The sequence below is a fragment of the Archocentrus centrarchus genome, chromosome 17, assembly GCF_007364275.1.
Source record: "Archocentrus centrarchus isolate MPI-CPG fArcCen1 chromosome 17, fArcCen1, whole genome shotgun sequence".
NCBI classification, from domain to species: Eukaryota; Metazoa; Chordata; class Actinopteri; order Cichliformes; family Cichlidae; genus Archocentrus; species Archocentrus centrarchus.
In genome coordinates, this window is record NC_044362.1 from 30,506,402 (window position 1) to 30,518,444 (window position 12,043).

General features: G+C 38.4%; 1 protein-coding gene across 1 annotated transcript in view; it reads right to left on the reverse strand.

Annotated features, from left to right (window-relative positions):
- Nucleotides 1-1,655: 1,655 nt before the first annotated feature.
- Nucleotides 1,656-12,043, reverse strand: part of LOC115795638 (receptor-type tyrosine-protein phosphatase N2-like) — a 229,311-nt gene continuing 218,923 nt past the window's right edge. The window contains 3 exon segments of the mRNA XM_030751631.1: nt 1,656-3,646; nt 4,193-4,199; nt 6,666-6,739. Of these exon segments, the coding sequence (XP_030607491.1) occupies nt 3,582-3,646; nt 4,193-4,199; nt 6,666-6,739 (146 nt within the window). The 3' untranslated portion in view covers nt 1,656-3,581.

The following is a 12,043-nucleotide window of genomic DNA, read 5'->3' on the forward strand; positions in this document are numbered from 1 at the left end:
TTGGTTAGATGCTGCTAATTAAACTTGCAGGGTCTTTGCGGCCTCTGTACACAACCTACAGAAGTTGCCGACCTCATGTCCGCATTTATGCTTGTGTAGCTGGATTGTGTGTGTTAATTACCTTGTGGTCGTGTGCAGGTGTTTGTACTCAAAGAACCTCCATACGGGACTCGGCAGACCGCAGCCATTACTTTGCGGACCAGCGCGGTGAGCGCACGCACATGCGCACTCACACAGTTGTCCTGTGGCGCTCCCAGCTTAAACTCGGAGAGCGGAAACAATGATTTCATATCAATCCACAAGGCTTAAAAAACCCCCCAAAAAAACAAGTAAATGAAAGTAAGTTTATCGATTATTTCAGTTAGTTTTAGTTAGTTTTGTAAACTCACAATTCAGTTTTAATTAGTTATCGTTTTTTCCTTTTAATTATAGTTTTTATTTATTTCAGTTAACGACAATGTTTTTTCAATTTCAGTTTTCGTTATTTCGTTCGTTTTCGTTAACTATAATAACCCTGATATATATATATATATATATAAAGTAACCACTGAATGTCAAGCTTGAACACCAGTTACTGCAGGACATCACTTTTCATCACACACCTGATTTAAAATGCAGCCGGTGTTTGCTGCTCTGTAACAGATGTTTTGCCGCCCACCATGATGGTTAAAATTGTGTATAATTACGTCAGAAAAAGAAAAAAATCACAAGTCAGGCTTGCATTACAACACTGCATCAACAACCAGACTTTATTCACAAGTTGTTTACACCAATAGAACAAAATATCTTCTGTTGTGTGTTGGGGTTTATGTACAGAGGGTCAATGCAACAGAGCAGCCATCTATTGATACTTGATGGCGTGTGTGAAAGAAAGAACAGCGACAGGGAAAATGATGGAGTACCATCACTGCAAAAAAAACAAAAAAAAAAAAACCCAACAAAAAAAATGTCCCTTTTGATAAGCTTAGTTTTGATTCAAGTATAGAAGAATAATTTAATTTAACGTATCTGAATGCCAGTTCACTTAATTCCATATTTTGATATTATACTCAACAGTATCCTAACAAAGGAAGAGAAACAGCATCTCATTCCACATTAAACAACTTGCTATATGAAGCATTTCCTGCAGCCTGTTTCAGTTTGGTGATGAAAAATGAAGTTCATTCCAACATGAGACCAGCTTGCTGCAGTGTTACGTCATATTGTTACTGCGCCTTCTTCAGCCCGTTTTAACTATGATCTGCACAGTTTAGAAAAGATAATCCTTGGCTTTTGTACTTTTAAGGTCCTTGGAGCATCTTGTTCAATAAAGAGTCTCACACAAAGGTAACAGGTACACCAGCAGCTGGTTGCTTGCTTGCAGAGGTGTGTAAAGATCATCTTGAGGCAAAGAGAAAATTACAGCACACATTTTTTTGAATAGCCATGCATTAGCAGCATAGTGTATGCAAGTCATATCATTGGTGAGTTCTAAAAAGGGATTGAAAACAAGTAGAATTAAATGAATAAAATGTTTAAAACTGTCAACCAAACGCTGTAAAATCATGTGGATTTTATATGAGCTGGTTTCCCAAAGCCATCTTTAGATAATAAGCAGTTCAGGATGTTCTGCTCAGAGGCAAAGAGAAATAATGATTTCTGGAAGTGTCGGTAACTGATAGCGGGACCTTTTATTGAGAGGTGTGATTCTGAAAGAAACCACAAACAAAAATACATGAGCTAAAAAAACAACAACAAAAAAGAAACAGTTGATGCTGGCTGTGCTCTTTTTATTTATAGCACTTCATAAAACATGTAAATTTTAAGATGTTTTTTTTTTTTTGGGAAAACCAGCTGATGAGTGTCACTGCAAACAAATTTTCGTTGCAATACAGATTCTGCTACTATACACATACAAATCATCCAATAATGCTACATAGAAGACCTACTAATTCAGAAGCGAAGCTACCCCTTTTAGCATGAAAACACTTGTCAGAAACACTTACATTTAAAATGTCTGCACTCTAGTACTTTGAACTACTAGTTAATTGAAGTACATACTTGTGAGACGACTTCTGCTGAAATGTTTTAAATACTCTCACAAACTTCTGGTCCAAAGGTAACTTCCTGCTCCGGCAGAATGTTCTTCAGTGTTTATCAGAGAGGTTTTCATTTAGCACAGGCACAGCTAATCTTTAATCCGCAGGTTAATCCACTAGAATAAGGCCATTTTAAAATAAAGCGTTACTCCCTATTCTCGTGGCTTTTACCAATCCATCTACTCTCTCTCTCTCTGTATATATATATATATATATATATATATATATATATATATATATTTTTTTTTTATTAAGGCAGACATGAGTGTAACTTCACTGAAAACCCACAACATTGTTTTTCCACGAGAAAGAACAATTCAGGTAGAAGAAACACTACGTTGCTTCAACACAGATGAAGCAAAATCATTTGACCGTATTTCCAGTATTAGCACGTTTTTGTTAAAGTAAGAGGGATGATATCAATAACGTGTTACATTTTGGGGTTTCCCCACTTACTGTTACAAAAGCAAGCCTTCATGGGAGATGGAATCACTTATGTTTTGCTTAATATCTTCTTTAGTGACCAACACTGGGTGTTGATGAATTACAGCATACTGTGACACACAAGCATACTGCATGGAAACATATCAAAAAAGCATGGCATTAAATATCAAACACAAATAGATGATGATCAGCATCACACATGCACCCAACTCGAAGACCAATCAGTGGCATGAATTCAGTAAAACAGGTCTGGCGAATTGCCACAATGAACATTGTTGAGGAACTCAGATTCATATACTATACCTATATACAAAATACAAGGAGATTAAATTTACAAAGACATGAACCAGTTACATTTTGAGAGAGCTTATTTTGATCACTGTCAGCTGATGCCAATGAGGTCAATGTTCATCTAGAAACAAAAACTATGATGATTGGACAGAACACAGAGAACCTTTTCAGTCTTTCAAAAAGTGTTTAAACGCAGTGAAATGTGACTTTGGAAAACAGGCTGCTTAGATCATCACAACAGAAGGAAGGTCTGTCTATGTACACGATAGTTTCAATGGTTTCCTGGCACAATGTGGACTGAGTTGGAAGGGGAGATGGTAAGAAGTAAAAGGAATGGTCACAAGTGGAAGGAGGAGAGAAGACAAGAGGGAAACAGAAGAGATGAAGGGAAACAGGAATTAAGAGACAGGAGATAAAAGGAAACAGGGAATTTGCAGGAAACAATATAAATGGTAAACATGTAGGTAAATATCAGTAGAAGAGATGTGAAAAGAGCACGGGAGCAGCAAGGCATGTGAAAATACAAAGAAGAAGAAAATGAAGAAGGGTAAAATGAAGAAGGACTGGCCAAAAAGAGGAGGAGACAGGAAAACAGATTAAATGAAGAGTCGGAAGGAGAAGAAGCGAGAGCCGGAAATGACAGATGAGAAACACGAGAAGGGAAAGAACATAAATAATGGGATAAGAAATGGAAGAAAGACAAAACGGGGATGATCCGTGGGACAGAAGGCGAGACGAGCAGAGCAGAACTAGAGGAGGTGTCGATTTCTACTGTGGAAGAGCTTTCAGGATGGCATTCACCTCCTCAGCAACAGCCGTCAGTGCAAACTCAACTGATCCTGCAGGGAGACAGAGACAAAAAAAAAAAAGAAAGTGAAAAGATTACATATGCAAGTGTTTGATTTGAGTGATACGTGCTGCTCTGCATTTACCTTAATATTGCATCATTTTGTGGAATTATGTTGCAGAACAAAACGTGGAAGTACCAAACTTTTATTTCCCAAAGACCTTTTTGTCTCTGATGATACAAAAGCCTGTGGAAATATCCTTTTGACTTTCTGGCAATGGAAAACGCCGACTTCACAGCTGGACTACGTAAACTAAAACTGGCACTTTATTTTGAAATTCTTTGAGGTCACATTTATACTGTTATGAGATCAACACGTGATTGACCTATGGTTACTTTATCCTCTCAGTAGGAAGAAGATTACAGGTCCAAACAGCCGATCAAACTGAGAAATGAAATCAGAGTGCTGAGGCTGGGTCTCCTGACCACGAGGGGAATCACCGTGTGAGGGATGCAGGGAGAGTGCTGTGACAGCAGTTCAGTCAGGATACATGCTTTAATAAAACCCAGATCAATACCCTGGATGTTTTACACACATCCTGGGTTTCCTTTCTAATTAAGTTCACAGATCAGGCAGTAATTGTTTCCAGGCCAGCCGGAGTCATTCTGGATACAGTGTGATGAGGAAATGCTTTATTTTAGGCCTCTGAGGCAGTGCACACATGTGAGTTAAAATGACTCTTTTGAATAAGAGATCATGTTCAGGAACTTTTTTTAAAAAAAACAAAAAATATCTACAAAAACTTTATCCCCTAAACTTACCTGCATGCTTAACTTTTCTTTAAAGATTTAAAAAAACCCAAACATTATTGTTATTTAATTAAGCACAGGTTATCAGCACCTATTTGAACTCTTTACATAATCCTTTGTGTTTTGACCTGATCTCACAGTAATCCCTGTTCACTTATTTTTCAGGTCTCAGTTGATGCAGTGCAGTGAGCCCCCAAAAACCTCTCAAACCCAGAATCCAGCCTCTCTCACAACAGGGCATACAGATTACCCTCCAACCAAAGTGAAGTTTTAATGGGAGCATGATCGATTGTTACAAAGACAGTACTGTGGCGTGAAGGTGATCCCAGCAGCTGTCCGAGGCCATTTATTGGATCTAATAGTTGACATTTTGAGTCTACTGTGGCGATCCTTTATGTAAGCGTTCTTTTCAAATTTATCTGACAGGAAAGAACTTTAAATTCTTTTGACAGAGAAGCAGAAAAGAACTTACTTACATTTTATGTCAAATGAAAAAAAAAAAAAAGACCTCCACGTCAGCAACTGTATGTAATTACAGTGATCCCTCACCTATCGTTCCAGAGACCCCCACGATAGGTGAAAATCCGTGAAGTAGCGGCCTTATATCTATTAAATATTCATTTTAATAGCAAGGCAGCTGTGAGGCAGTGTGGTTAGCACTGCTGCCTCACAGCTGGAATAACATCTAGAAGGCCTGGGTTCAATTCCACCTTGGCCTCTCTCTGTGTGGAGTTTACATGTTCTCCCCGTGTCTGTGTGGGTTTCCTCCCACAGTCCAAAGACATGCATTTACTGAGGTTAGGTTAATTGGTCACTCTAAATTGCCCATAGGTGTGAATGAGAGCGTGAATGGTTGTCTGTCTTTCTGTGTTAGCCCTGCAACAGGCTGGTGACCCGTACAGGGTGAACCCTGCCTTTCGCCCTATGATAGCTGGGATAGGCTCCAGCCCCCCCGCGACCCTGAACAGGATAAGCGGAAGTGAATGGATGGATGGATGAATGGAAATTTATATATATTTTAAGGCTTTATAAACCCTTCCCACACTCTACAACTTGAATGATGAAGATGATGAATTATGTAGCTGTGCAGTACTCATGGTGATGAAGGTGGTGCAGCATCGGCCATTAAAGGCACAGGTGTAACTTATCTCTTCGTCCGAGTGATGAACATAGTTATGGGGTACTATAAAAATACATTTATACCACAAAATCCCTCAATATAGAGAAAACGCCACGAAACAGAATTAGTAATTTATATATATATATTATATATATATATATATATATATATATATATATATATATATATATATGACATCACACTTTAATGCACTAGGCCCTCCTTTGGCTTAATTTTCCAACATGCTGGACAGTGCAGCTGTTCATACTGTAGATTAGCATCTTTGTGGGTCATACAGTGGTGCAGATCTAAGTCACTCAGGAGATTGAGCTTCATGTGTCATGTTGGACTATTTTTTAACCTAACTGACTAATTTATTATTTTTCCCCCTTTCTCATTCTCTCTGGTTAGATTTAGGCAACTGAATGACTTGGTTTGATTTAGGAACAGAAAATGCTTGTTTAAATTTACAAAAGGTTTATGGTCACAGTGATAACCACGTTAGGAGATAATGTTTTACAACATACAACAAGCTTTCCTCTCCACTGTCTTGGTCCACATTGGGACCAGTAAAAATAGTACAAATAAATGAAATGCCCATATGCCACCACTATAATAATTATTTCAAACATAGTGAACATATTCATTATGACTTTATTGCATGGATGCACCAAGTCAAACAGCTAAATGTTGCAGTGTCTGGGGTATCCAGTGGCAGCTATCACAAATTATTATATTGCACCGTTTATTTTTACTGCTGGTACAAAAGCAAATAGTAAAGACAAATCTGAGAGAAGCTTTAACACTTTAATGTAGCTGATGATATACTGAGTGCCAGAGGTGCTTCACTGTACACTTTTTGGTCCATGTGTGCAGTCACTACCACAAAATATTCTATTTTTTCTACCTATATACATCTCACTCTTTGGTAAATGTGAAAAGGTCCTTTCTCCTTCAAGGACCTTCACTTTTATTTAGGTCTAAGGATTTGTTCCAGTGTGTGAAATTATATCACCACACTGTTAAGCAGATTTTTTTTAAGTGTTAAATTTTTCTTTTAATGTGTCATCTCTTCCTGCTATTCTACAAATCAAAAGATTTCCACATGAACAAACGGGATTCAAGTGTGTGTTACCTTAGTCTGAACCATTCCTGGCCTCTGGTCCCGCAGGTGCTCCAGAGTCGCTGCAATATCAATCTCCTTGGCACCTGCCACACACACACACACACACACACACACACACACACACACACACACACACACACACACACACACACACACACACACACACACACACACACACACAAAACATATAAAAACAATGTTGGATTGTGTTCAAGGCACCACCAAGATAATCCAGCTAACATCAGTCAATCTGGTCTTTTAAACCAACTCCCATTAGAACAGCAAAAGGCGATTACATTCATCCTCTTAGCACAAACACACACGCGGACTCTACAAAACACTGATGTTTTGTTGTCGAAATGAAAAAAAGATGAGGAGAGGAAAAGAACTGGAGTAGAGGACTTTGTGAGGGAAATCAGAGGACCACACGTTTGCTGCATTTTCTAAAGAAAACTGAGTAAATCTGAAAGCTCCTAGTTACTCTTTGGTTGCTCTTAGCTTTTCATTAAGGTTGCCCACAAGAGCCGTATCAGCCACTGCCAAAAGCTGACATGTCTGTGTGTGTGTGTGTGTGTGTGTGTGTGTTTGTGTGTGTGTGTGTGTGTGTGTGTGTGTGTGTGTGTGTGTGTGTGTGTGTGTGTGTGTGTGTGTGTGTGTGTGTGTGTGTTGCCAGTCAGCCCGTCTGCATGCCAGACTGGCACAATGCCCCACAGCTGACAAAAGTGTGTCTGGCTGCAGTCAGCCGAATGACCTCAGGCCAAACACTGGTCAGATTATCAGGCGCTGTGATACATTACAAACAGATTATAATCCTTTTAGATTCAAATACAGAGCGGTGTATATGTATCTGAGGTGTATAATCTTATGTGAGCATAATTGAAAAATGTATTTCATGTAGAGGATTTCTCCAGTTCAGGTCTTAAGCCTTGATAAGCAAATTCAAAAGTTCCCCACTTCTCTGAAAAGTAACAATAAAAATGACAATTTGAATGTTTTCTTTTTAAAGATTAATGTATTTCTTTTTCTTAATTGTGTTTCTAGATAACTAAGACCAGGTACTTTCAATTGATTTGATCAATAAACATTCATGTTGTGCTACTATAATTAGAGAGGTAAGACAGTGATACACAAACAGTTGATTACAGTAACACTCAAATCTGCTCTGCTTTAAGGAGCCTAGTGAGCTTAAAGTTTAGAAGTTTAGCACACAGCTTTACTGCTTTGGTTCCTTCATTTCTCTCTGTGCATTGTTGGTGGTGAGCATAAGCCACCTTTTAGCAGCTAATAAGCCAGATATTTCCCATAGAAGTTGGTGGAGACCAAAAACAGAGTTGTAATTCATACAATTTTGGACCTGTGTGAGCTTCTAACTAGACTTTGCTTTGCTAAATATGGCATAATTTTTCGGCCTGCTTCTGCTGTTCCCATGTGGAAAACAGACAAAACCCCAGGACCACACCTTTTAACCATGCTAACCATGCTGTCTGCCTTCACAAATATTTGAGAATAAATGGGTCACTCTAAAGAGCTCAGTGAATTCAAGCACAGTACTGTGATAGGACGCTACTGTTGCAACAAGCCAGTGTGTGAAATGTATTCCCTCCTTTCTGCTACCATTAAAGTGGCAGACCACGTAAAGTTACCGAGCGGGGTTTTCAAGTGTTGTTGAATAGTACATATCCAGTACCCTCCAGAGCTCAAAACCTGCTCTGGCATTAACATCAGCACAACAACTGTGTGCCTGGAGCTTCAAGTGAACCAGGCGTAACGTGCAGGTGGCAGAGTACTTTGTTGTACCCCAAGGTGCAAAAAAAAACTGTCTTTGGGACACAAGGTTTGTCATCACCACTATAAAATACTGTTGTTGTTATTTGTTCTGTTTATTAAGACAATTTCTGCTCAAGTTTACTGTATATCAGTTACTACTACAAATAATAATGGTTTCAGTTTGTGTGACCATCTGTGGGTCTGTTTTATTTAATGCTGATATTGATGCTGCCTTTTGCTGATGAATTAACGAATGATAAAAGAGATGTTTACAGCTCTTAATGCACTTGTAGGACTAAAAATAAAGATGTTTTTCCAGAAAATCTTTATTATAATATGTTAATGGAGGTTTCTGTGGACTTCTGAGTACACTTGTCTCCTCAGATGCAAATAAAGTGTATGCTACTTTTAAAGTACTCATTGCGCTCATAATGGTTTTATAATATAAATTCAAAGGCGCCTAAGCAAAAATTGCATGTACCCACGCATTATTTGACAAAAGAAGCAAAAAAGAAAGTACAGGAGATGATTCATAAAGTCAGAGGGAAAAATAGATGTTAAGGGGGGAGGAAGACATCTCACAGAATTAGAGAAATTGTTCTGAGAGAGAAAAGGGACAAGACAGAGAGGAGGGAGCAACAATTAAATTCAGAAAGAACAAAAGGCAGAAAAAAAAACATTAATTGGTTTTCTGTCCTTCCGTTTCTCTCCCCCACTTCTCCCTCCTCTATCAAATTCTGAGGAACAAAAGCGCAAGAATTACTTTTTTCTTGTTGTGACACATAATAACACTCCTTTTCTTGCCTGCATGAAGAGGAAAATGAATGGTGGGGAGACCGCTCATTCACACCATTTTCTCTTTCTGTTTCACGGTTTTGTGAGCTTTTTTACCCCCTTTTCACAACACAATAGACTCCCTTCTAGCCAGAAAAGCTGCAGCAGACTACTTACTGCTTTAGTTTTTCTTTTTTGAGAGGAAGGACTTAACAAACCAAGGGCTATTGTGCAGATTCTGATAAAACTCAAAATGGACGTATTAAGAAAAAAACGCCTAATTCGGACTTCCCTTGAAGGAGATGGTGGAAGCATGAAAAAAAAAAAAAAAGCGGGACTAGTATAAAAACCTCGGCCTCATTTGAGATTCCCTCTTCTGGAAGACTCCCGCTTTGGGGTGGAGGTCGAGGAGTAGGACTTAGGAGGGTGGGGGGTGCTATAGATGAGGAGAAGGAGGAAGAGAAAGCCTGAAAAAAAAGAAAAAAGAAAGAAAGAAGGCACACAGCCCTTGAGGAGGCCGCGAAAACCCCCAAGCCGAGGGCTGGGTTGACCAGCTGGACTGGAAAAAAAAAAAAAAATTGCAAAAAGAAATGGTGCAATGCTGAAAGCTCTCTGGTATTCAATGTGTTTTGATAGATTCTTAGATGAAGAGAAAGGTGACGGGTGTGGGTGGTGTGTGTGTCTGTGTGTGTTGGTGATGTTAGAAACAGGAGAGAAGTGGGGGAGCTTTTGGAAAAGTTGAAGAGGAAAAAAAAAAACGTGAGAACCACCTCAACCCTGCTACAGCGCTATAATTCTTGAGCAAATTTGCAATTCCTTGGGAAAAAACTGTTGGAATCTATTAAGGAAGGGGGGGGGGGGGGGGGTGTGGGGTGCGTGTGTGTGTGTGTGAAGGAAACGGGTTATTTAGTCTCTGAGAGGGGTGGAAGCAGTGAGAAATGTCTTTGATCAGGATGGAGGAAACCTGCAAACCCAGGGGCTTCTGGCTTCTCAGGATTTGTCCTGAGAGAAAGGGGAGAAAAAGAGCTGAAAAAGTGATGCAGAGGAAGGAAATCAGGTCTTTAATTGTGGAAACTATTTTATACACTAATCTATATCATCTTTTTTCATCGGTTTCTTTACAGAATATCATTCTGCATAGGGCGCTTTGAGCCTAAACTTTACAATCATCTATTTATACTTATAACTTGCAAACATACCACAGCTAATGGCTTAAATTGAGGAAGATGAACGCATCTTAAAATCTACATACATAAATGACTTAATGTAGTCATAGTAGATCAAATCTTTTAAACTTTTATTACACTTCCTGGTTCTCACATTTGTTCATAGGTGTAAAAAGGCTGATATTACTTAAAGTTCTCGGGATGAAAGCTTTTGTAGATAATTGTAATAAAAACACAAGTGCTGTTGGGTTGCTACTACAGCACTTTAATTTTACACATTTGCAGTCCCATTAATTGCTTGTGATTTTCAGATCTGCATTTGTATAATTTAGTTCGTTACTTTGGTAATGAGCAGTTTTTTCTAATGTAAACTAATTGTAGACACACACATCACTGCGGGCGTAAAAAGGAGGTACAGAGGGGATAAGTACATAATATAGAAATAGCTCACAAGCAACAGCCCTACATCAAAACTTTTAATTAAAGCTGGAATAATTGATTTAATTATACTTTACTGCAAAACGAATGCATGAGCATTAGCTCTGTTTTGGTCTCCACTAAAATATCTGCTTGATAGACAGTCTCTCATTTTTATCAGCTACAACTAGAAACATTTCTTTGTTTGTATAGTTATCTGAACCATCATATTTGGAAACATGGTGATGAATACAGTAAACCAACGAGTTAAAACCGCGGGCTGGAAAACCACATCACGGAGCTGAAGTCAATACTGTTTGCCTTTTTTAGTCTCCCACTTCATTTTAGTCTTTTCAAGATTAATTAACGACTTTGCACATTTGAAACTTCATTTTATACACTGTACTATGTTTGGTAGTTTATCACATTTTTAACATTTCAGAAGATGATCATGTGATTTGTAAACATACCTCAAACATGCCTCAAAAGTCAAATTAATAGGCAAAAAATAAGAGAAGAGAAATAAAGGCAAAATTCAAAAATAATAATTTGGACTGACAAACAAAGCCAAAGGAATATTGAAGGTCAGACCGGTCTGTTTGATCAGCTCAGAGTTTGAATATTTGCTTCTGCTGATTGTCACCTCGAGGGATCCTTTAGCAGATTTCACAACTCCTCCAGCTTATGAAGCATCTTCAAAGGCAATGAAATAAACTAAAACATAAGTGCTGTTGTATCCCCGCAAAAACGTATTTTTCTGCCAGTATAAAACACTTTACCTAACACAGATCTCACAGTGTGTTATCAGTGGTTAAATCCACTTTGATCCTCACAATAAACCTCACTAGCAACTCTTGACCTCGGTCTGATTACATCCTGGATTTTCTCACTCAAAGAAAAGGTGATTTTTTTCCACTGAAAAAGCCTGATGAAGGTCAGGCCTTGCTTACAGTGGGGCTTTATCATCACAAAGTGCAGCAAACAAACATGCAGATCCTTAATAAATGAAGATTTACCAGCTTGAAACAGCTGGGTGTCGAAGGTACACTGTCACAGCTTTTGCAAGGCCTCGTGTTATGATGCTTTCATGTAGGAGGCTACAGTTCTGTTTGTTTTTTTCTCATTTAGTTTCCAATTCTTTTTAAGATTTGCCTTCACTCACTGCTTGATTAACCAGCCTGGAACAAAGAACAATTTGAATCTCTATAACTAATTTCCTTTTTATAACAAATGCATAAAGTGTGTTTTATTATTTTTATTTCT